At 37.4% G+C, this 24,940-nt stretch overlaps 1 protein-coding gene across 3 annotated transcripts in view; it reads left to right on the forward strand.

Annotated features, from left to right (window-relative positions):
- Window positions 1–15,444, forward strand: part of Ascc3 (activating signal cointegrator 1 complex subunit 3) — a 258,540-nt gene extending 243,096 nt beyond the window's left edge. For all 3 annotated transcript variants that reach the window (XM_030245389.1, XM_030245388.1, NM_198007.2), the window contains 5 exons: window positions 4,540–4,691; window positions 6,385–6,532; window positions 9,773–9,982; window positions 13,713–13,888; window positions 14,703–15,444. In XM_030245389.1, the coding sequence (XP_030101249.1) occupies window positions 4,540–4,691; window positions 6,385–6,532; window positions 9,773–9,982; window positions 13,713–13,888; window positions 14,703–14,835 (819 nt within the window). In that variant the 3' untranslated portion in view covers window positions 14,836–15,444. The remainder of the gene's footprint in view (window positions 1–4,539; window positions 4,692–6,384; window positions 6,533–9,772; window positions 9,983–13,712; window positions 13,889–14,702) is intronic.
- The last annotated feature ends 9,496 nt before the right edge of the window (window positions 15,445–24,940 follow it).

Below are 24,940 nucleotides of genomic sequence, written 5' to 3' on the forward strand. Positions count from 1 at the left end.
TATGTGTAAGTCAGCAGAGGTAGTGAAGTTTCACGCAGAGAGCATGGGTCTGGAATTGAAAAAATGGGATTAATTATCTATCACTCTTGTGGGTGTTATTACATATTCAGTGACCTTCTGTAAGTTCTGTTTTCCTGTTGGTCTCACAGTTGCTATTGGTAAGGATTTAATGAAGTTATTTGTGAATGTGTTTTATATTTTGTATAATACTGTTCAAATATTTTCATCATAATGTTTGCACACAATATGGCTTTATATAATTCACTATTTGGGTATTTTAACAATAATTACTGGATAAACTTAAATGTTTGCTGTTTAAAGTATAGTCTACAGACATAGAAGATGAAATGAAAAATATTAGTAGATTTGGGGAAAAATGGGTTTTTCCTGCCACTATAAAAAGTTGAGTTTAACTGTTCAGATCAAACCTGAGAAGATTAGGGAATTCTGTGGTAGATTTATAGTAAATGTTGAGACCATGAGGTCCACATCCTAAAGCATGCCTACAACTAAACAAATTTTCCTCTAGAGATTGTTCATTCTGTTTTCCTTTACCTTTGCATGCCATGAATCACTTCAGAAATCCTTGAAGATGAAATGCCTTTGGTATGCATTCTCAGTCGTTTCTGGGGTCTCCCTCTTTGGTTCATCTTCTTCTTTCTGGTCTTGCACCCTCACTCAGACATAGGAAGACACAGGAGAATTCTGCCTAATTTTTCTCTTTTCTGGAACTCACATTGAACAGTACTTCCTGTCCTGCAGGGATAAAAGCTAGCCTCCTTTTGTGTCTCCAACCAATTCCTTGTAGGGAGCCAGCTTCTGCTAGAAATGAATTAGATTTCTTTTTTTATCTGCTTCCTAAATGAAATCTTCCCCCCACCTTCCTCAAATAGTATTCATAGCATCAAGTTGCCATCTTCAGGTCCATCATAATGGCTTCAACAGTTGTTTTTTAAACATCATAATCACCTGCAATCCACGCTCCTGCACATGAATGATGTCAAATTGCCTGGCCCAGAAGCTGATTGATCTCATTCGTATCCCTGTCTCGCAGTGTCTTTATCAGTCAACTTGACTGAGCATTTCTGGTTTTGTAATCAGGATTTTTTTTCTCCCCTTCCTGTTCTCTTAGTTTAGTCTCTGGCCCCTTATGATTGTACCTCAACTGGCCAATTCAACACTAGTGTCAGTGTGCTAGTGTCTTATACCATCCTTGGTAACTATCAACATCTGAATTCTCTGCCTTCAGGTCAAAATTACCCATTATTGCAAGACATAATATCCAAATACTGTTGAATCCACAACAGAGTAATGCTGTTGAAGACAGGGCTATTACAGGATTTTTTTCTATAATTGATTCTACTCACTTCTTCAAAATATTTTCCTGTTCCCTTGCATTTTCCCCCCTAGCAAGAAGCATTACCTTCAATCTGCAGAGATTTCCTTTCTTTTCCTCTGATTTGCTTTGTGAGATCTTCTATGATCAAGAAAAGTCCTGCTTTTCTGAAACCCTTACACACACTTCATCAATAGTAACCCTCATTCCCTGACTGTCAGCAGGATGGTCGGTCTAGCTTGTTTGTTTACTGAACATGACCTTAGAAACAGTAGAGTCTACCAGAAAAGTTAGAAATTGAATGTTATAAAAACAAATGGATAGTACATCTGTATACAGAAGGTAGAACTCCTAAAAAAGGGACAGATCAAATTCAGTTATTCAGATGTAGAAAATGAGCCTTGATAATTAACTAATTTTCCCAGAATCTTGCAGTTAGAACAAGTCTAAACCATTGGGCTGTGTCTGTCATAACACACCAGCTGTAAACAAGTGCCAAGTGTCAGTGAACTGCACTGAAGTCTGAACCCACCAACCTTCTTACTCTCCACTTCCATACCTGCGTATTCTGCCTGCCATAGACTGAAAATGTGGAAGAATTCCATCAGTGCTGGGCATAGCCTTTTTTCTCTTGTCATTACGTAAGCAATACAGTCTATTAGGTATCCTAAATCATCTGCAGGTGATTTAAGGCATACAGGTGCATGTGCTTATCTTATATGTAAACACTACCATTTTAAACAGGAAACTTACATATCCAGAAATGTTGGCATCTTTCATGCATCCTGAAACCATTCTGTGACAAATACTAAAACAAGATTTTATTTGCTTTCATTGAGAAACATCTTTGAAGTTCCATTTGATCTGATATGTGCATTCCTCATAAAAATCTGTTGTACTGAATTACAGTACCACTTAAATCTACACATCCTCCACTTTATTCTGAATTTCATAGGCTTTATACTACACTAATTACAGTAACACCTTTGGAGCCAAGCTTCCCACAACTTGAACCCTAACCAGACGTATTTTCTAAAACATTATAGTCTTAGGTATGTTTCTTCTTCTCTCTGAGCAATAAACTTTTTATCTATAAAATGCACATAATTATGTGACATACTTAATGTCACATAAGTAATTGCTAATAGGCTGTTTGACAAATAGCAAGCATTAGCAAATGTCTATTCTAATCACAAGTTACTCACAGTGTCTTGGAGGGCACTCAAATGGCCTCCAGTGTCATCCTTCCTATCTTGCTGGTCTTGCCTCTACCCCTACTCTTGTATTGATGTCTTTATTAGCAGTGCTGCTTGTTACAACTTTCTGGCTGCCCACTTCTGTCCTAGATTTCTGAGGTCTCCTGTAGCCTGTACTCCCTGTGAATCTTGTTTTCACTTCAATAGCCCACCTGGTTCATGTCCACTAAAATGTGTCCAAAAATTATTTTGTCAACTCCCAGCTCACCTCTCTTCAGTAAATAACCAACATTCTTACTGATTCTATGACATGGTTTTAATTGTCCAATTTTATAAAAGTAAATACATTGCTAGAAATCACATTTTCATTCCACCATAAGAAAACATGACAGTCAATGGAAATGGATTCCAACTTAAGAGAACATCTTACAAAAACTCACCCCATCCATGTTTTTCTCTATACTCAAATCATTGTAGCTGTGTCTCCTCAGTGTGCCAAAGTAATCTTCTGTGGTTGGCTATCATACATCTGAGATGAACTCTGACGTTACCTGAGATTACTGTACGATAGCAGGGCAGAGTCCTTCCTCTGTTCACTCACATGCTCCTAAGGTGCTTCAGTCTTCCATCCTCAGCCCTGTCAATTACAGACCTCTGAAGTAGCATGGGCTTCCCACTCCACAGGAGAACCAGACTGACGTATTTTAGTTGGTCCTGCACAACAGGATTAGTCCTTTGCCTTGTCCCTTGATTTTCTTGTAATTGCAAACCTCTCCTGCTACCCAGACCATGAATCTGCTCCTGACCATGCAAGATCCTCTCCTCTACTCCCCTCACCCTGTATAGAAATGGACATCAAAAAGATGAAAGAAAATACCTGCTTTGGAGGGTGGGGCAAGTACTGTTTTGTGATGTTTAAGTCTCTGTTCATTCCTGTCCTTTATGCAGCAGACAGCTGCTGGGTCCTAGCGTTCTCATCTTGTATATTTTCTCTTTGTACCCATAAAACCTTTGAGCATCATATCCAGAGACCTTGGTCCATTTCCCTGTACTGTACATAAAAAGGTTGTTAATTTAACTTGACCACTTTTTCTAATTATTTTTCTTTTTATAAATTATAGAACACAGATGGAAATTTAAATCTTGAACGAATATGTGCACACTGAGATCACAGAGTGGTAGCATTGCACATATCTTAACAATGATTTCTAAAAACAGTAGATTTTGTACATTTTATTATATCTTACTGTGAGGAGGATATTTATTGTTAAAATGTCATTATAATAGTTTGCTAGTTATATCCCAAAACAAGTTAGTAAAATCCTAAAACTGTATAATGTAATTTCCAATATATTAACTTACATGTCTCTCAGTCAGCATTCTGCAGAATCTAATTTAATTGAAATCACTTTGCCTGTGTAAACTTCTCCTCTGTTTAAATAAGATTTCACTGTTTAATTTTGCCTTAAGCAAATGCAGCCTTTTGTTTGTCCATAAAACATTAGATTAGATGTATAGACTAATATGGATAGCTTCCGTCACTGCACATAAACCACAGGCAGTTACTCATACAGGGTGGTATATTGTCATTAAGAGTCAGCCTATATCTTTGACCTGCTCTTTTGGGAAAATATATTTTCAATAAGAAAATCTATTTCCCAGTTACTGATTTTATATTTGAAAGACTGAAATTTACATTTTAAATGCTCTTGATTCAGTGAATTATGTGAGTATTTACTCAAAAAATACACATTTTTCTTATTATTATTGGAAAAGAAACTTTTTTCACTTCTTCGATGTTTATATTTGACCCTCCTGTGGGGGATTCACTTTGTTCCTGAACTCAGCTATAGCTTGCTTTTTAGTACCTATTCTGATACATGGGAATTTTAAGATAGAATACTTGATTTTCCTACTTGTGGCTGCTGTTGTTGTTAAAGATAACATAATTTCTACTGGAGAGAGCAAGTGTCCTGACATACCTGCTGCATGATCTTCCCTGTCCAGGCAATGCTGGATGTGGCTGCAAGCCAGGGATGGCTAGTGACCGTCCTGAATATCACCCACCTGATTCAGATGGTGATCCAAGGCCGATGGCTCAAGGACTCTTCTCTTCTCACAATACCAAACATAGAGCAGCACCACCTTCACCTTTTCAGGTAATTGCCTTTCTGGGTAATTATTTTAATTTAAAAACAGTCCTATTTTTGGCTTGGTTTGGTTGGAATGGGGACAGGAGCTGCTAAAATCCGACCAGTGGTTCAGACATGCCATGCTTGAGCCCTACCGCTGTGTTCCACACCAGCCATGAAGGAAGGCAGTGCTCTTCTCTAAGTGCTTCGAACCACTACAGTTTCACATGGTGCCTAAAACATTAATTCTTGCAGGTTGAAAATAATGATTTTGCAGAGGGAGAAGAGTGTGGGCTCTGTGATAATATCCTCCCTTGAAATTGGATTTTCAGCTCCAAGATGAACAGCAAGTTTAACTTCTTCATATTTAAATCTTTCCCCTTTGCAGCTTTGGTTAGTTTTGTCTTTTTCAATTGAATGTATTCCCTTACAATATCAGCCTCTATTTAAGAAAACATTGATAACATACATTGTGATTCAAACACAAATTCCAATTTTCAGTTATTATATAAGAGAATTAAGGCATCAGGAATCTGTTTTTAAATGAAAATTGTACATCTATAAAATGTTTATAATGTTTACAAATGTTGTTTTATATTCTAGGAGCTCAAATGTGCATTAAAAAAAAAGAGTTAATTTTAGCATCAAACTTCTTACCCTTAGGTGTCATGTAATAATAATATAAACACTTTAGCCAGAGGGGAAAAAACAATACATAATACATGAATGTTGGCAGTGATTAAATGAAATATTTCCTTCACACCAATGTTTCATACAAGTTGAGAGACACTTCTAAGCCAAAATGAAGTTTTGTAATCATGCAATCACCAAAATAGTCCGCTTTGGACTTGCCATCATGTTCATTTTTAAACCTTTCAGCTGGGAAAGGGGTTTCAGTCAGATACTTGTAAATACAGATATAGCAAATCCTCAGGCATGGATAGAAATGTAACGCAGTTGATAAGAAAGAGTACTGCGTAAAGCAGTCCTATTAGTATACAGCAATCATGAATAGGAGACAAAAAGATTAGGAGTTCAAAGCCATCCCTAGCCACATATCAAGTTGAAGGTTAACCTAAACAAGAGACTCTGTCCAAAAAATAAAAAATAAAAAACAGCATATACGAAGTTCCTTAAGGAAAGTCTCTTTTCACTCAAATATATTGGGCCCCATAACTCCAAGCTGAATCTACCATGTGATTGATATTCCTGAAGCACACGTGCTTAGTGCAAGCCATACTAGTAGCAAGTGGTAAGAGGTGGAGGACACCCATATGTGGCGTGACTGCCTCAGGATTCTTTCCCTGCATCATTAAATGTTACAGAACCTAAATTTCAGCAACAGAGGAGGCATATTGAGAGACCCAGAGGTCCATTAGGGGAACTACCTGGAGCCTAGCAAATTCAATCCAGTTTTCTAGAAACCCTTAAGAGTATGAGTGTGATTTAGGTTTTATCTTTTTCATATCAATAAGATCTAGGTGACATGTGTTCATGTAAACACCCACTGTCTGTAAAACCTAAATATTTACTGAACTCATGATTGACTTAGATTTCACATTTCACTTAGTGGTAGTGATAGCTTAGAGAATATACTCTATGGTATTTAAAAGTTAGCATAGTGGCCTAAAAAATGTACATTTACTTTAAAGAAGCTGTTAAAACCACTGTCGTCATCTGACTATGAAAGAATTATTTTATTGGTGTATATTTTTTATAGGAAATGGAAGCCACCTGTAAAGAGCTCACATGCTAAGTGCCGAACATCCATTGAGTGCCTTCCTGAGCTGATCCATGCCTGTGAAGGGAAGGACCATGTGTTCAGCTCCATGGTAGAGAAAGAGTTACAGCCTGCAAAAACAAAGCAGGTATATCCAGTTCCTCTTCATATTAAGTGTTTACCAAGAACTCGGCCTTTTCAACAATGGGATCATAAAAAAAAAATTGGTAACAGTAAAGAGTTTCTGAATATATAATGATGAAAAACCAATTGAAGATCAAACATTTAATGCATCTGAGGAGCTCCAGGCTGTGCTTGCCACTATTTCATCTCACAACTTCACTGGTTCTGGGCACACAGTATGCACAGGTGGTGTTGTGTAAGCTTCGATGCCTCACAAGGCCAATGGATATTACCTCAGTTTACATTTACATTTCAGACTGTTGTATCTTGCCATATTTTACTGTACATATAAAGTTTTCTTCTCTTACGGAAACATAATGGTATAATTACAGAGAGCAAAGACTTTGAATTTCATTAGGGGGGTGTTCCTCAATATATATAAAATCTCTTCAACTACTTGTTTATGTCTTATCTCTTACTTTAATCAATATTTATTCGTAGATTATAAGATATTCTTTCAAACAATCTCTTTTTGTGAACTGTATGACTTATATAGAGGGCTAAGTTGATGTTGTAAAAGGCAGAGTAAATCATGTCTCCAATCTTTTGTAAACCAAAACCATGAATGAATGATGCCAGAAATAGTTGGCTGTCTAAACTTTTAAGTCGTGAGCATTTTATTCTGAAGTTGTAAAGTAACTATTCAGGAGTTCTTCATAATTGATGTATTGGTCTAAAACTTACTGACCAGGTATTGAGAGACCATGTCTCTTTTTTTTTTTTCAAAGCAAAACTTTAAAGCAAGACTTGGTAAAAGTGTAACAGTCATAAATGTCTGATTGACTGTTCAGTTTCTGTTGAACCCCAAATTGACACAAATCATTACTTAAATATTCATAATAAATGTCTATCTTTCTAACTAAATTATCATCAAAATTATGAATAAAAACATCTTTGAATTCAAAAAAGACTACTGTTAGCAACAACAGATTTCTCAAATAACATACACTGATTTTAAGCCAAGTTTTAGATGTGACGAAAAATGAGGACATTGTTATAATTAGTTGAGGGAGAACTCAGAAGTAAACTTACTTAATTTATTTGCATAAATTGCCATTCTGTTATCTTTAAAACCAAATGCAAATTGGCTCTGTCTGATATGATGATGGTTATTTGGCTCAAAAGTGCTTCAATTTGCAGAGCAATCTGGTGTCGGCTCTGCAGTGAGGCGGTCCCAGGTAACATACAAATCCTGAATTATTCCAGAAATTAGTATGTTGAAAGCATCAATTTAAGTGCTAATTGCAGTAGTAATGAGAAAAAGCAGTATGACTGTGAGATTTGCATCTCCTACCCCATCAGTATGCCTGCAACGGCTGCTGACTGGCAGAGGATTTGGCTGCTAATTAAATAATTGTATGCATGGTAGTGATCTTGCCTGATTCAATAGATGAAGATTAATCCTCAGATAAATATGTTTGGCTGGTATTGAAATGTCTGAGCAGTTTCTTTAAAAATAGTTCACGCGATATAGGTAGATAGATAAGTAGATAGCTGATAGCTGTTTATACATACACATATATACCTATGTATATATGCATACACACACACACACACACACACACATATATATATATATATATATATATATATATATATATATATATACACATATACATATATATATACACTCAGTAAATAAATGTGTACTCATTATAGGCTGAAAATAATAATAAATACTTACAAAAGATTTAATACATATAAAATCCAGATAGGACTTTTATGAGCATTGTAGATTAAAATTCATAGAGTTGCTAAAAACAGAAAACATTGTATCAGTAACTAATTTTACTATGCAAGTAAAAATAATAATAATAAAGTTGACATGTTAAGTAAGTGCCCAACTGATATTTATATGTGTCTCCTTGACCATTTTTACATTTTAACCAGTCTTAAGTAGAGCAGTTTCTCTGTACCATGTCTGCAGGTTCTGGCATGGACTTGGCCATCATGTGTACTTAAACTACATTCTATAGCTATTTCAGAATCTAGTTCTTGGCATAATTTCAAATTCACAAGAAAAAGCTATAAGATAGGGGTTACACTGAAAATTCTCATTGAACTAACTTTTTTGGTGCTAGTGATGGTGGTGGTGTTTTTGTTTGGTTTATTCTTTTTTCTTTGGTTTTGTTGTTTTAATTCCTGAGGGTGGTTTGGCTCATCATAGCTTTATTTCAATTATATGCAGGGCTTTATTTCAATTACATATACTTGGCAGCACTAAAATCATAGTGAACAAGCTCTTAAAGTCTAAAAGAAAAACTGTAAAATACATTAAGAAATCAAAAGAAACCAAAGTGAAAGCGTTCACGTAATTTTTAAACTACATTAGGAAGTATTTGTAAATGTTACAAAATATGACAATTACCTTAGCACCTTGAGTTTCTTATAACATGGTTTCCAGGGGTCTAGATTTTCATTCATTCATTCTACATCGTTGAGCACTGATTGAATGATTATTCACAAGTGTCTTAAAGAGGAAGAATAAAGTGGCAAAATATGTGTTGGTTTAATAACTGTTAGAATTTTAAGTACTGTAGGAATATTAATGCAAAAAATATTTTTTCTAGGACCACTAGAGTTATAGGACTCCCTATGAATCATAGCGATTACAGTATTTCACTATGCAGAATAAATCTAGACTGTGAACTCCCCCCAAAAATGTATTGTCATTATGTTTCATTAGGTTGCTTAATGAAAGACAGTGACATCAGTTTCTTTTCAAGTTTTCTGTATTGTTCCAGGTAATGCTCTCCACATCATGCATAATCATGCCTAATACCTGAATAGGCACATCTCTAAAACAAAAATGTTACCAGGAAACATTTTTTAATCATACTTACTTTTTAGTATGGCCAAAAGTTACTCGTTATCACATGAGATTTACAATAAAGATAAACGTTTAGATTGTAATAAGTCTTTTCAGTTGATTAGGAAAAAAACTGAAAGCATACTCTTTCCTCACATACAAGTATAAAAAAGAGCTAAGAAAATCTAAGTAGATAAATGGGTCGTATCATTGAGAGTATCCTAGTAGTATAAAGCTGAGGAAAGTACGAAGGATCTCTCTCTCTGTTACTTCAACAGCTGTAGCTACAGATTTAATCTCCAAGTCCGAAGAATGACTTCTAGAAGCACACCATTTCTTAGTTGTTCACTGCATTTTCCACTAATAGTTCCTTTATTATTTTTCTTTTTCATTCAGGCATGGAATTTCTTATCTCGCTTGCCAGTGATAAATGTTGGCATAAGTGTTAAAGGCTCATGGGATGACTTAGTTGAAGGACATAATGAACTCTCCATCTCAACTCTGACAGCAGACAAACGGGATGAAAACAAATGGATCAAGTTGCATGCTGATCAGGAGTATGTGCTTCAAGTCAGCCTACAGAGAGTCCATTTTGGGCTTCCAAAGGTTGTAGTATTTGGTTTCCATTCTCAAATATTTCACACCAAGTATTTGCATGCATCACCACACATATCTTTTCTATTGCTAATGTGTTCGTGTCATTCATGAATCCTGCTTTCTCAACTCGCATTAGCAGCGAGCATCAATCTTATGAAATTAATCAGTTCTCCTCATGTGTCATTTTTTTATGTCCAGAATATCTGTCTACCTTACATTGCCTGTGTAGCACTACTCACAAGCAGATTTTTACAGCTGGAGTGCTTTTAAAGTATAGATTCCTTGGCCTCACTCCACAGTAACCAAAACAGAATCTCAGAGATCTGATACCTTAGTGCCCCACAGGATTTTTAAGGTCATTAAATTCTTAAGAAGCACGGCCCTGGAGTATCTTGATGTGCACGACCTACAGTACACTAGATGCAGATGAGGTTGAAGTTTTCCTACTGCACCTGAATAAGACACTAAGCTTTTCTGAGACTCGGTTGCTGCATCTGCCTGCTTTCTTGCATTTAAGAAAGCTTTGCCAATTTCATGCAGAGAAAAAAATGAATAGTATTTTTATTGTATATTACTGTGCTCTGTTCTGTACCCTGACACCAAAATCATTTAAGTGTTAGAAGATCAAGCTGTATAGGAAGGTTGTTCTTAAATGACAGCATAACTGAAATAAAGACTTTGTCTTCCTATCAGCCTAGTGGCCTTGCTAGGGTCAAAAAAATATTGCAACTAGCAGCTTTTGCTCTCTGATTCCACACACAATATGGTCAGTGACTTTGTAATATTTTATACACACACACACACACACACACACACATATACACACATACATACATACATGCATACATACATAAACTCCTCTCTCTCTTGGAACCACTTGAATTTTATTTAACAGGTTCTGCTGTGCTGTACTTTCATTTCATCCAATTATAGTGACTTTATAATTCTTCTTGTTTTTCAGTCAGAGAATCTTCTTTTTTGGGGGGGGTGGGGGGGTTGGTTTTTCCAAGACAGGGTTTCTCTGTGTAGCCCTGGCTGTCCTGGAACTCACTCTGTAGACCAGGCTGGCCTCGAACTCAGAAATCTGCCTGCCTCTGCCTCCCGAGTGCTGGGATTAAAGGCGTGCCCACCACGCCTGGCCAGAGAATCTTCTGATTCAGTAATGTGTTGTTCATTCTCAGTGATTTCATATATGTTCTTTAATTTCTATTACTACTGATTTCTAGTTTTACTTTTCTAATCACAAAATGAAATAAATTATTTCAGTTTTCTTCTATTAATAATTTTTTTCCTGCCCTAGTAGCATGGGCTAATTTCTATGGTCTTCGGAGACAAGCAGCATCTGCAGTGTTTGATAGAAAATTCTCGACATGTCTGTTAAGTCCGTTTGTTCTACAGTATCTTTAACTGTGGTTTTGGTGGTGGTTTCTTTTGTTTAGAAGATCTGACTAAAGTCACCTGCTGCTGTTAATATAATGAAATTAGTTTGCATCCCTTAGTTGTTGTCTGTGAACTTGCATATCAGTGTTCCTGTATGTGCCTTTAGCGTTGACCATCCCCTTGGTGAATTGCTCCCTTTATCGTTGTACAGTGACCTTCTTTACCTCTTCTCATTAATTGTAGTTAGAAGACTATTTTTTTCAGCAGTAGCCACACCTGCTAGCTCCCTCATGTGTGTGTGTGTGTGTGTGTGTCCTTGTGTGTCCTTGTGTGTCCTTGTGAGTCTCTGATAATTAGATTTATTGGAGGCAACAAATACATGAACCTTTTAGGGGATGAGCACACATGGAGTTGATAGTGGATGTCTTCTTTGATTACTCCTAACCTTATATATTGACTCAAGGTCCCTCCCTTGAACCCAGCACTCATTAATTCAGCTCGTCTACCAAGTTAGCCTGCAAGAATCCCTTGTTTCTGCTTAAGTGCTAAGATTATAAGTGGGCTGCTACAGGCACCAGGCGTTTATATGCGTCCTGAACATTCAAACTTCAGTCTTTATACTCACACAGCAAAGTCCTTACCCACTGAGCTATTTCCCCAGCCCCTGGATTGATTTTAAATCCAGTCTTCCATTCTTTTCTTTTGGAAAATTGAAACATTAACATGTGGTTACTATTGAAAAGTATATAATAATTTCTGTCATTTCATTGATTTTGTAATGTTTAGTGCTTTCTTATTGTTTAACTGCTGTACTAGCATGGTTTATAGTTTTCCCATAGATGTATTTATTGTCCTCTACACCAAAGGATTCCCTCAGTGAATCCCTTTAGTTTGTGTTTGGCATGGAAACTTTTTCCTTTTCTCTTACTTTGACTCTCAAAAGTGCTAGATATTGTGGTATGGATCGACAGTTACTGTCTTTGAGAACTTAAAGTAGCTTCTTATATCTTCTAGTGGGTTTTAGATTTCTCTTCAGAAGTCATCGGTTCTCCTGATGCATTCAACTTTATTAAGTGACTTGGTTCTTTCTTTTCATTCTATATTTTTAATGTGTAAGTTATAATATGACATAGGAAAGGTCCTTGCTTGTCTGTTTGGCATTTTAAATACCTCATATATCTACATAGACATCTCTTCCCCTAGATTTGGGGAATATTATTTATTTAATATATTTTATTTAATATATTTTATTAAATATATTTTCTATACCTTTAGCTTGCCCTTCTTCTGTGTCCCTAATTTATATATTTAGTCTTTTGATAGTATCCTGTATATTTTTGTGTGTTCCATTTATACCTTCTCATTATTTTTGTCATTGTCTGAGTATTCTAATTTGTCTGTCTTATCTCGTAGTTCTGGCACTCTGTCTTACACCTAATCCATTCTATTGGTAAAATTTTCATTGAATTTAATTGACTTATTGTGCTTTAATTTTCAAAACAGGGTGTAATTGTTTTGCATACTTCTCTAATTTTAATTTCCGTGTTATATTTTAGAAAGTGGTTAATGTTGTGCATGTGCATATACAGACAGGTGAAATCGATCTATGTGCGGTGTGTGGAGGCCTTGGATGTTGTGCCACATGAGCTACCCACCTTATTTTCCATGTCACTTTTTTTAGTAGGGTCTCTTATTGGCCCTAGGACTTACTGAGTAGCTAAGCTGGCTCACAAGCCCTAGGGATGCTCTTGTCTCCATCTCTCCAGTTCTGAGGTTAAAGGCATGTACCACCATGCCCAACTTTTTATACATGGATACTGGAGATCCAAACTCAGATCTTCATAATCTTTCCACCCACTTGAGTGCCTTTTTCACATCCTGTACTTCCTTCCTTAATTCATTCAGCAGCTTGTTTGAATTATGTTTAATGTATTCAGTGATATAAAATTATTCAATGACCTCAAGAATTTTCTATCATTAAACATTCCCAGAATCCTTCATTTAAATGATCTTTTGGAGCATTGTATCTCATTTACTTTACTTTTCTTTGGAATCTGTTATTTTGAAATTGACCATTTTCCCCAGAAATCACATTACCATGGTTTTTTTATATTTATTGTTTCTTTGTTGGGACTTGCCTACTTGGGCTTGGGTCATTAGTTGGGTTTTATTTTTTGCTCACTTGTTCATTTGTTAGTTTGAAACCAAGTGAGAAAGAAATGATAAAACATCCAGATAGATATGCTTGAGTTGTGTGGTTTTATGGCCTTCCAGTGAAACAGCATAACCTTGTAACCATAGCCAGCAGAGTAGAAAACATAGCCATTTCTAACATTTTATCTCTTTTTCTGATTTTCAGGGAAAACATGAGAATCACGCAGTTACTCCTCGATTTCCAAAATTAAAAGATGAAGGCTGGTTTTTGATATTAGGAGAAGTGGATAAGAGAGAGCTGATGGCTGTAAAACGAGTAGGATTTGTTCGAACACATCATGATGCTTCCATCTCGTTCTTTACTCCTGAAACACCTGGAAGGTGAGCTGACCCTTAACACAAGTTCCAAGATAGTGACAGTGGTCTGCTGTCCTGAAAACTCTGTGTTCATTGGAGTATGTACTAATGACCTTCTCCTCACACCTCTGCTAATGAGCATGATTAGATGCATGTTCAAACTAACCTCTTAATCCCGACTTTGCTTCACAAAATAAAAAAAAGATGGTAGGGCCTGTCAGAGGATCGCCACACTATGCTTCTGTCTGGGAACACATCATAGCGTCACTGATAGTGTCAGCCCTTGGTGCACCCCCATGAGAAGGATCCCAAGTTGGGCCAGTCACTGGAAAGCCTTGAGAGGCCCAACCAGCAGCTGACCAAGACAGATGCAGATACTTATAACCAACCTTTGGACTGAAGTTGGGGACCCCTGTGGGAAAATTAGAGGAAGGATTGAAGGAGCTGAGGGGGAGGGTGACCCCATAAGAAGACCAGCAGTTTCAACTAACCCAGACCTCTGGCATATCCCAGAGTTTGAGCTACCAACCAGGAGCATACAAGGGCTGGTCTGAGGCCCCTGGCACACATATAGCAGAGGAATACCTGGTCTGGCCTCAGTGGGAGAAGGTGTGCCTAATCTTTGAGAGACTTGAGGTCCCAGGGAAGGGAGATACTTGGGGGGCGGGGGGGCGGGGGGAGCTGAAATGTAAATAAATAAAATAATAAATAAATAAAGATTAAAACGTGGCTGCAAATTTACATTTTATCTCCCACTTTTTTATTTTTGCATATTATATACAGTGATGCATTTCATAAAGGCCTTCTCACTCACACGTATCATGTCTTTATCTTTCAGATATATCTTTACCCTGTATCTCATGAGTGACTGTTACCTCGGCCTAGACCAGCAGTATGACATTTATCTCAATGTCATAAAAGCAAACATTTCTACAAAGGACTCTGATGTCTTCACTGACTTGTCAGTATAGTATCCTGACCCAGACAGGCCATTTGACCAGAGGCTGAGAGTCTTGACTGTTCAGTCATGTGAACAAGTCGAATTACTTGGTGTCTACCTTGACAGAATCAACTTCAAACCTCAAACCAACTAGGAAATTGACAGCGGCTGCAGTGATGATTCCAGCAACGTTAGCCACAGAGGCCTTTTAGAAACTGCTGCCTTTTGTAACAGATTTATGAGTTTCTTTACATGTAAGATAAGTAAGCATATAGTATCATTTTTAAGTTGTGTATGTTGGAGGTGGTAGTTATGGGTTATCAAACTTTGCATCTCTGGATGTACTGTTTACATGAATACCAGCTACTCCTTTTTCTAAGGAAAATTACATTGTGGTGTGACGGGTTAAATGTTTAAGCAATTTAAAATATATAATTCTATGATGTGATACAAAGTTGATCTTATTAGCAAAATTCATACTTTGGTTTGATCACATGTAGAAATCTTATAAATGATAGTAATATATGATATGAATTTATATTGCAGAGATCAATGATGATTTTTCAAAGACCACACACTGATCTTGGAAAATGTGAACACTGTAACTGGTGGAAATAAAGTATATAGAGTGCTCCTTCCAGACAAGCTACTCTTTTTTTCTCCTGTCCCATTATACCCTCTGTTTGCTTTTCTTACCACTTTTACTGGCCAAGAATTTTAACAGTGTTTAAAATTACTCATCTTAATTTTTAGGACAATTTGGCCTACAACTTCAGAGTGTTTTGTGTTGGTGGTTGTTTTTTAAGAAAACATACAATGATGAAAAGATTGAATGATCTGTCTTACACGTTACAGATTTCTTTTTGTTAAGTTTACTCTTTGGTGATTTGCTACCTGTATAAAGTGCATCCTGTTCACATTCAGTCCTGTCCTGTCTTAGACGCCGGCCATGGGCATCACCCTCCTTCCCTGCTGGTCCTCATCCTTCTTTCTTACCATGTTGTCTAGTGAACGCACTGAATGTGGCCAGGGCTGTCTAGATGAGCAAGGGTTTAAGGTTAGCCACGAGAGCTTGAAAACTCAACAGTGACTCTCTCTTGCCCAGCATCAGCAGCCTTCCTTAAGGAGGACTAGGGCTTTCTGAGCCCCTTCTCCATCCATAACTAAATATGGATGCACACAATCTTGTGCATGCAACCTGTGAATTCATGGTTATAATGGCCATGTCATTCTTTGAAGATAGTGTGTCAAAACCCTTCTTTTCATGATCTATCACTTAGATTTTTCTGCCTCCTCTTCCATGATGATCCCTGTAAAGTATGGGGGTGATATAATTGCCCGTTAAGACTAAGTTCTCAGCCGTCACTTCTTAGTACATTGATTAACCATGAGCCTTAGAAATCACTATTTGTTAAAAAAAAAAAAAAAAAAAAAAAGCAAAAGCTGCTTTCATGAGTGCTGAAAATAAGAATTTAGAAAGCAGTTTAATTCAAGTCCATTTAACAAAGAATAGTAGTAATTGTAGTAATTTCTCTAGAGAGCCTAGCCCATGGGCTTTTGAACAGCTGATGGTACCAGGCATGAATTCCCTCCCATGAAGCTGACCTCTGATCCAAACAAAAGTCATTGGTTACCTCCTAAAAGTCATGCCACTGTTGTAGGAATGGGTATATTTTACATGGCAGCTAAGTGTTATAGTACATAAGATACACCACTGGATGGCACCATTGATGACTACACCACCGTCTGGCTGCATAGCACCTTCCAACATTGTGAAAACTACTAAGCAGGGAGGAAACTTCCAGTTCCGTTTCAGCTTCATTTTTCTGTGTGCTACAACCATGATTTGTGATATCTTCAGCAGTGGGATCTTACCTTCAAGTTCGGATCCACAGCTGGGCATGGTGGTGCATGCCTTTAATCCCATCACTTAAGAGGCAGAGGCAGGTAAATTTCTGAGTTCGAGGACTCAGCAGTTAAGAGCACTGGCTGCTCTTCCAGAGGTCCTGAGTTCAATTCCCAGCAACCACATGGTGGCTTACAACTATCTAAAATGAGGTCTGATGCCTTATTCTGGCATGTGAGTGTACATGCAGATAGAGCACTCCTCCACATAAAATAAACAAATAAGTTGACGTTAAAAAAAAAAGAGAGAGATTATGGAGAGCTCAGACCTACATACATACCACACTCCTCAAAGCCCAGGGACCTTCATGGAAGAAAAGGGGAAAAGACAGTAGGAGCCAGTAGTGATCAGTAACATCGGGGAAACTGCACAATAGGGCAGTTGCACAGATGAACTTAAAGTGATTATGACAACATACATAAGAAAGACCTGTGAAAGCTCAAGCCAGACAAAATCTCAGTAAAGAAAGTGAAAGTGGGCACAAAATCCATCCCTAGTTAATTCGTTACTGGTATTTGATCATTTAGAGGAAGAGGGGTTTATTGTAAGTCAGCCACAGTCTGGTCCAGGAATACTCTCAAGTTGGATATACCAACTAGACTCAATGAGAGGATCACTCAAAGTTGGGTGGGATGACAGGATAGTTATAGGAGGAGTTGAGGGCAGGTTGAATATGTTCAAAATACACTATATGCAATTCAAAAAACTAAAAAGTAAAAATACTGCTTAAAAAAAATTTGAAGAAGAAGGCATAGATTGAACCTGAGTAGCCATTAAAACAGAAGAGGCAGTGAATAAATAAACTGTGGCCCTGGTATGCTGATAACACTCCAGGGGAAGATCACATATCCAGAAATTTGCATGAATTTGTCTCGATGTGTTTTTAAACATTAAAAATAATTTTCAAAAAGGACACAAAGTTGGGTGGGTAGGAAAGCAGAATAGAGAAGGGAAGAATTTGGGGAGGACGCAGAATATATTTTTCTGGAACAGGGATAAAACAATCCAAGAGCTAATAATTTTTTATATTTTGTACATTTTGTGGATTTTTTGTGTTTTTTAATGAAATAGAATTATATCTATTTCCTTCCTCCCTTTTCTGCCTCTAGCCCATTCCAGCTCCCTTCATTCCAGCCCCTCCCATGTCCATCCCCCTCTAGTCAGGAACCTTTTTTCTTTATTAATGTTACATACATGTGTATTGGTTGTGTGTAAGTGTTGTGTGTAAGTGTGTAAGTGTAATGTTACATACATGTGTATTGGTTGTGTGTAAGTGTGTAAGTGTAATGTTACATACATGTGTATTGGTTGTGTGTAAGTGTTGTGTGTAAGTGTAATGTTACATACATGTGTATTGGTTGTGTATAAGTGTTGTGTGTAAGTGTAATGTTACATACATGTGTATTGGTTGTGTGTAAGTGTGTAAGTGTAATGTTACATACATGTGTATTGGTTGTGTGTAAGTGGTTTCAAGAATGACCACTGCCTTGGAAATTTTGTTAAAGAAAAGAAAATAACTCTGGCTTCCTTCAGTAAATATCCCAAGTATCACCAGCAATGAACTATGTGATATGTGGAGAAAGAGGGACACTTCTGCATTGTTGGTGGGATTGCAAGCTTGTACAACCACTCTGGAAATCAGCCTGGTGGTTCCTCAGAAAATTGGACATAGTACTACCGGAGGATCCCGCAATACCTCTCCTGGGCATTTATCCAGAAGATGTTCCAACTGGTAAGAAGGACACATGCTCCACTATGTTCATAGCAGCCTTATTTATAATAGCCAGAAGCTGGAAAGAACCCAGATGCCCCTCAACAGAGGAATGAATACAGAAAATGTGGTACATTTACACAATGGAGTACTACTCAGCTATTAAAAAGAATGAATTTATGAAATTCCTAGGCAAATGGGTGAACCTGGAGGCCATCATCCTAAGTGAGGTAACCCAATCACAAAAGAACTCACGCAATATATACTCACTGATAAGTGGATATTAGCACAGAAACTTAGGATACCCAAGGTACAAGATACAATTTGCAAAACACATGAAACTCAAGAAGAACGAAGACCAAAGAAAGCGTGGACACTTTGCCCCTTCTTAGAATTGAGAACAAAACACTCGTGGAAGGAGTAACTGAGACAAAGTTTGGAGCTGAGACGAAAGGATGGACCATCTAGAGACTGCCATACCCGGGGATCCATCCCATAATCAGCCTCCAAACACTGACACCATTACATACACTAGCAAGATTTTGCTGAAAGGACCCTGATATAGCTGTCTCTTGTGTGGCTATGTCAGGGCCTAACAAACACAGAAGTGGATGCTCACAGTCAGTTACTGGATGGATCACAGGGCCCCCAATGGAGGAGCTAGAGAAAGTACCCAAGGAGCTAACAGGATCTGCATCCCTATAGGTGGAACAACATTATGAACTAACCAGTACCCCCTGGAGCTTGTGTCTCTAGCTGCATATGTATCAGAAGATGGCCTAGTCGGCCATCAGTGGAAAGAGAGGCCCATTGGTCTTGCAAACTTTATATGCCCCAGTACAGGGGAATGCCAGGGCCAAGAAGTGGGAGTGGGTGGGTAGGGGAGTGGGGGGGGGTGGTTATGGGGGACTTTGGGGATAGCATTGGAAATGTAAATGAAGAAAATACCTAATTAAAAAAAAAAAGAATCACTGTAACAAATACCATCACAATTTAAGATGAAGAAATGTTTATTTTGGTGCGTGGTTTTAGTTTCCAGTCTATGATAAGCTGACTCCATTATTTATTTAATGTCATGAAGCAGAACACCATACTAGAGAAAACACAATAGAACAGAGCTGCTTAGTTCATAGCAGTCAGGAATCAGAGAACAACAAAACTAGAAGGAGCCAGGACCTTCACTCTACAGCCCATCACGCCTAGTGCTTGTAATCTTCCTCGGCCTCCCAGGAAGCTGGGGTTACATTAAAGCCTTCATAATCATCCTTGAAAATACCTTCACAGATGCACTCATTGATAACAGGATCAATCATCACAGTGAATCAAGAGCAAACTAACGCTAAGTTGACTTAATGGATTTCTTGTAGAAACATCACAGCATTTTTCCCTGAAACCTTCAATTCTGTACACACAGACATATACACCCCTGTCACCACAGTGGAAGAAATGTGATCAGTCTCACTTAGCTGTAAATCCTGTGATCTACAACAACCGACCCAACAAATTATGCCCAGTGATGTGATAGTGGCACCAATGTTTTGAGAATAACCAACCAACTTCTGGTTCAATTAAAGCTTACAATGGATTCTTTGCCTAGTGCTATTAACTGAGCCAAAAAAACATGATTGCCTAGGTCATGGGTTCTAGAAGAAAACATACTTCTCTTATTTTGCTTAAATGGATATTAATAAACTGTTCTAAGTTCTTATCTTTATACCCATTGACTCATGAGAAATGCTGCTTTTTTGCAGTATATGGCAATTAATGGAGACCCAGAGACTTTGGAGTATTCAACTCAAAAAATCAGGTTATCTGTATCTTATCCCCTTCTTCCCCAAACTCAAGGATCATTTCAGAAGGTGGGGAGAAATGATTGTAAGCAATGGAGTAGGTGTGTAACAAAACAGGATTTGTCATATATGACAGAGCCATTGTACATACTAACTCAAAAGTAAATGTGGTTGAATGCACAAGCCCTGCAGAAGATGAAGCCAGACAGAATCCCAGCATAGACGAGGGATGGACTCATGAGTGCCATCTTTAGCTGAGGAACTGGTGATGAATGGCTGCTAGGAGAAGGACGGTTAGATTTCTCCAAGGATGGAGACCTTGAGAAGCTGCCTGTGCTTCAATAGATTGTCCTACATCATTAGAACACTTAGATACAGGGACACTGCAACATTATAGATAGGAAACACTAAGTTGGATCAATGATTTCTTTTAGAAAAGTCACAAAGAATTAGGAGGGGAAGGTGGTAGGGAAAATAGAAATAGAAGGGATGGGGTGAATTTATCACATATGTATATACAGAATTCTTAGACAATCAAGAAAAGTGGAACTATTTTGCTTGTGACTTATGAGTTGATACCAAAGACTTTCAGTAAAGAGATGTTCTAAAAACATTCTTGGTAGCACATCAGCATTTATAGATATTCTTACAAAGCTGAAAAGCGTCTGTGAACCTAGGTTTATGACTGCTTTGGGTAACATTGTACATGTGGGTAATTAAACTGAGAAGAGTAGAGTGGTTAAAAAAAAAGATTTCAAATGTGATTATCATTTTGTCTGCCTTTTAAGTTTTTTTGAATTGATTTTTCTATGTGGTGAGAAATAAGGTCTCACTTCATTCTACACATGAACATCCAGTTTCTAGTCCTATTTGTTCGGTTAAAATGGGGGAGCTGATTCTAATGTTCTATTGCACAGTACTGTACTAAGCAAACAGTATTGAGCTGAGTATAAAAGAAGAGTTTTTAGTGTTCTCATTGAAATAATAAATGTATGCGGGAATAGATATAAGTTCAGTATGCTACCTAATCAATGTGTATAGTAGTTCTATGTAGATTTAAACACGTTTATAAAAATATAATTGGCTTAAATCACACAAGAGAAGATTTTATAAGAATGGGAAAAGACAAATTGCATTATGCTTAAAAACTACTGCACAGAAAGAAAGCTACTAGTGCACATCTTCATTATCAATTTTTTTCCCTCTTCCAAAGAGTTCAGAACAGACTGAAAACCAATCATCACGTACTTCTTGAAATAAATGAGTATTGCATCAAAGTATTCTAACAAAGAATGCCAGTAATTTCAATTGAGCTTTCAAATAAGCTCTTGAAAGTGAAAAGAACAGCCTAATTATGGGCCATCTACCAGGAATGAATTTTTTTTTAACCAATTGTTACTTCAACATATTACTTTTATCACCATTTATGTCTACTGCTTACTAGGACAGTTTCCACAGAGATGAAAAAGGAGCAGGTACCGACTGTAAAGAGAAGCTGCGTGTGCTTTTTGTATATATTTTATTTACTTGTTTACTGTGTGTAGGTGGTTGGCCTGCATGTGTGTGTACACCATGTGCATGCTTAGTCCCTGAAGAGCCTGAGAAGATCTCATATGATTACATATTTGTGAGCTGCCTTGTAGGTGCTGGGAACGGATCCCAGGTTCTCTGAAGGAGCTGTGTTCCTAACTGCTGAGCCATTTCTCCAGCATCATTCTGTTCCTCCTTGAATGAACTCTGTACAGAGTGATTTTTTTCCTTCACAGAATGAAAATTTATAATCTAGGTGTAGTTCCACACATATGGGAATGTGAGTTGTTCATTAGAACATTCTGACTGCTTCCTAAAGCATGCTTTGATCAGGTGTTAGGGACAGAAAACCCAGATTCCGAGCATTCTAGGTTCTGAGGACAAACATACAAAGGACGGTATCATGCCAGCAGACACAGGAACCACTAAGGAAACAGAACAACTTCTGACAACAAGACCACAGGTGCTGGATGAGCATGTAAATCACAATGTATGTTACAACAGAGTTAAATAAAGTGATTTAAGCAATTGCTAATCCTTAATATTGCAACCAGTACCCAAAACTTCCTAGGACTCCTGTTCTTCCAACACTGGTTAAGCAGAAAAATCGATTTAAGTATGTGCAATTAAAAAAAAAATGCCTTTAAAAGCAAGATTTGGAGCTGGCAAGCTGGGTCAGTAAGTAAAGGTACTTGTCACCAAGCTTGATGGCCTGAGTGCCATTCCTGAAACTCACATGATGAAATGAAAGGATTCTAAGAGTTGTGCCTTGACCTCCACGTGTGCACCATGGTACACATGTGTGCTCACATGTGCATGTACATACAATAAATAAGTATTTGATGTCTCATCAAAAATAGCTATTTTACACTATTTTATCCAATTTCTGAAACCTATTTTAAAAATAGTAAAAATAAAATTTGCCTCTAGCTTCTAATATAGGGGTGTTCTTAGCAGAAACAAAGAGAATAATAGATACCTTAGTCAAACCTTATTTTCGGATCTTTTGAAAAACACATTTCTTTAAAAAAAACAAAAACAAAAAACCACATACCACAAGTAGTCTTCAGAGAAACTGAAACATTGAAGAAATCAATAAACTAAAGAACAATCTCCATGGACAACCCCAGTTCCTGTAATATACCACAGTGATGATCCTGGCTTCTGTCCATCTTATAAAAAGTCAGAAACAGCAAACCTGCTGCTGTTTGCCACAATCCAGCCTGGAGAGATTGGGTCTGAATTGGTTGTTACTCTTCATGCCGAGAATGATTCTATTCTCATCTTCTATTGTATTGCATCTCCCATTTCAGCTTTGTCATTTTTGTATCTTTCCCCACTGTGTTAATTATTTTTGGAGACTTGATCTCATCTCCAAACACTATATTAGAAATGCTCATGAGTCTGCATTGCATAAATATTGAATGCTTAAAGACAGAGTTTTGAGGTCATTTAGACTGAATTTAAGTAAGTTGATTTGAATCAGCTTTTATTGGTGAAATCCAAGGACAGTCCTCCCATATTTACGATAACTAAATGTTTACAGACATGGAATTTGCATGCGCATTCCAATAAATCCATGAATCAGCAATCAGAACACTGGAGAATAGCTAAGAAGAGAATCAGAAGATGGTCCCAGTACTGGTAATAATAATTTTAAAACTAGGGAAATTCTTCAAGACAAAAATGTTTCAATAAAATCAGATAGACATGACATAAAAATGATGAAGTGTTAAAATAAGAGGGGAAATATAAAGTACAGCCAAACTGTAATTACATGTTTTATGAATTCGGCAGACAAGAAAATGAGATCTGTTCCACCTGATAAACAGAAAAGTGGCAACTGTAATTAAAATCAAATATCTTGCATTGAACTTGATGTTATTGGATTTGAAAACAAATATACAATAAAATTAAAGACAGTCTTCATGAAAGTAAATATATATACATATATTCTATATTTAATAAGACAACGCACAAGGAGGAAAGATTTTTAAATCATATATCAGAAAAGGCATTAACATATAGAACACATAGAGAACTCCTTAGTATTTAGGAATAACAAAAACATCCTGATTTTTAAAATGGAAAATGTATCTGACAGACATTTCTCTAAAGAAAATAAAACAGCATCTCAGCATGCAATAGGCTAATGGAAGTTAGAATCCATCCTGGTCTACACAGTGAATTAAAGACAGACTGAGATGCATAGGAAGCCCTGTCTCAAGGAAGAAAGGAATGAAGGGAGACATGAAGGAAGAGAAGGAAAAGGGGAATGAAGGAGGATTAGAAAATGTACAGCACCAAGAAGCTCAGGAAAAGATGCTGAAGATCACTATGACCAGTCTATGCCCATTTAGATAGCTATTGTTTTTATTGGTGGCTATGGAGTCCCAAAGACAGCAAGATTCCCTGGAACTGAGTTACAAACAGTTGTGCCATGCCCATTGTGAATGCCAGGAGCCAAACTTCAGTCCCCTGATAGAGAGGTATGCCATTTTAACCCCGAGCAATCCCTCTGGCCCTAAAATGGCTACTGTTTTAAAGAAATCCAGAAAATAAGCAATAGCAAAGATGTAGAAAAATCCAAACTCTTCTACACTATTTATGGGAGTGTATTATAGCATACCTGCTGTTAAAAATGGTGTGGAAGTTAAAGGGGAGAGTAGAATTACTGTATGACCCCATAGTTCTACTTCTGACTATGTGCCCTGCAAAGGTCAAAGTCGGGTCTTAAAAAGGTATTTGTATACCTGTGTTTATAGCAACATTCTACAGTACAAAATTTCAGTTCTGCAGTATGAAGAGCTCTGGAGATGCATATTGGTTGCAGGAATTTAACTACACTGAACACTACTAAACTCCTTTTTAAAATGATATATTTGTGTATATTTCATTTTATTTTTTATTATTGGGTATTTATTTCATTTACATTTCCAATGCTATCCCAAAAGTCCCCCACACCCTCCCACACCCACTCCCCCACCCACCCACTCCCACCTCTTGGCCCTGGCGTTCCCCTGTTCTGAGGCATATAAAGTCTGCACGACCAATAGGCCTCTCTTTCCACTGTCGGCCATCTTCTGATACATATGCAGTTAGAGACACGAGCTCGGAGGGGGGGGGGGGGGTGTACTGGTTAGTTCATACTGTTGTTCCACCTATAGGGTTGCAGATCCCCCCAGCTCCCTGGGTACTT

This window comes from Mus musculus, chromosome 10 (assembly GCF_000001635.26).
Source record: "Mus musculus strain C57BL/6J chromosome 10, GRCm38.p6 C57BL/6J".
In the NCBI taxonomy this organism is placed as follows: Eukaryota; Metazoa; Chordata; class Mammalia; order Rodentia; family Muridae; genus Mus; species Mus musculus.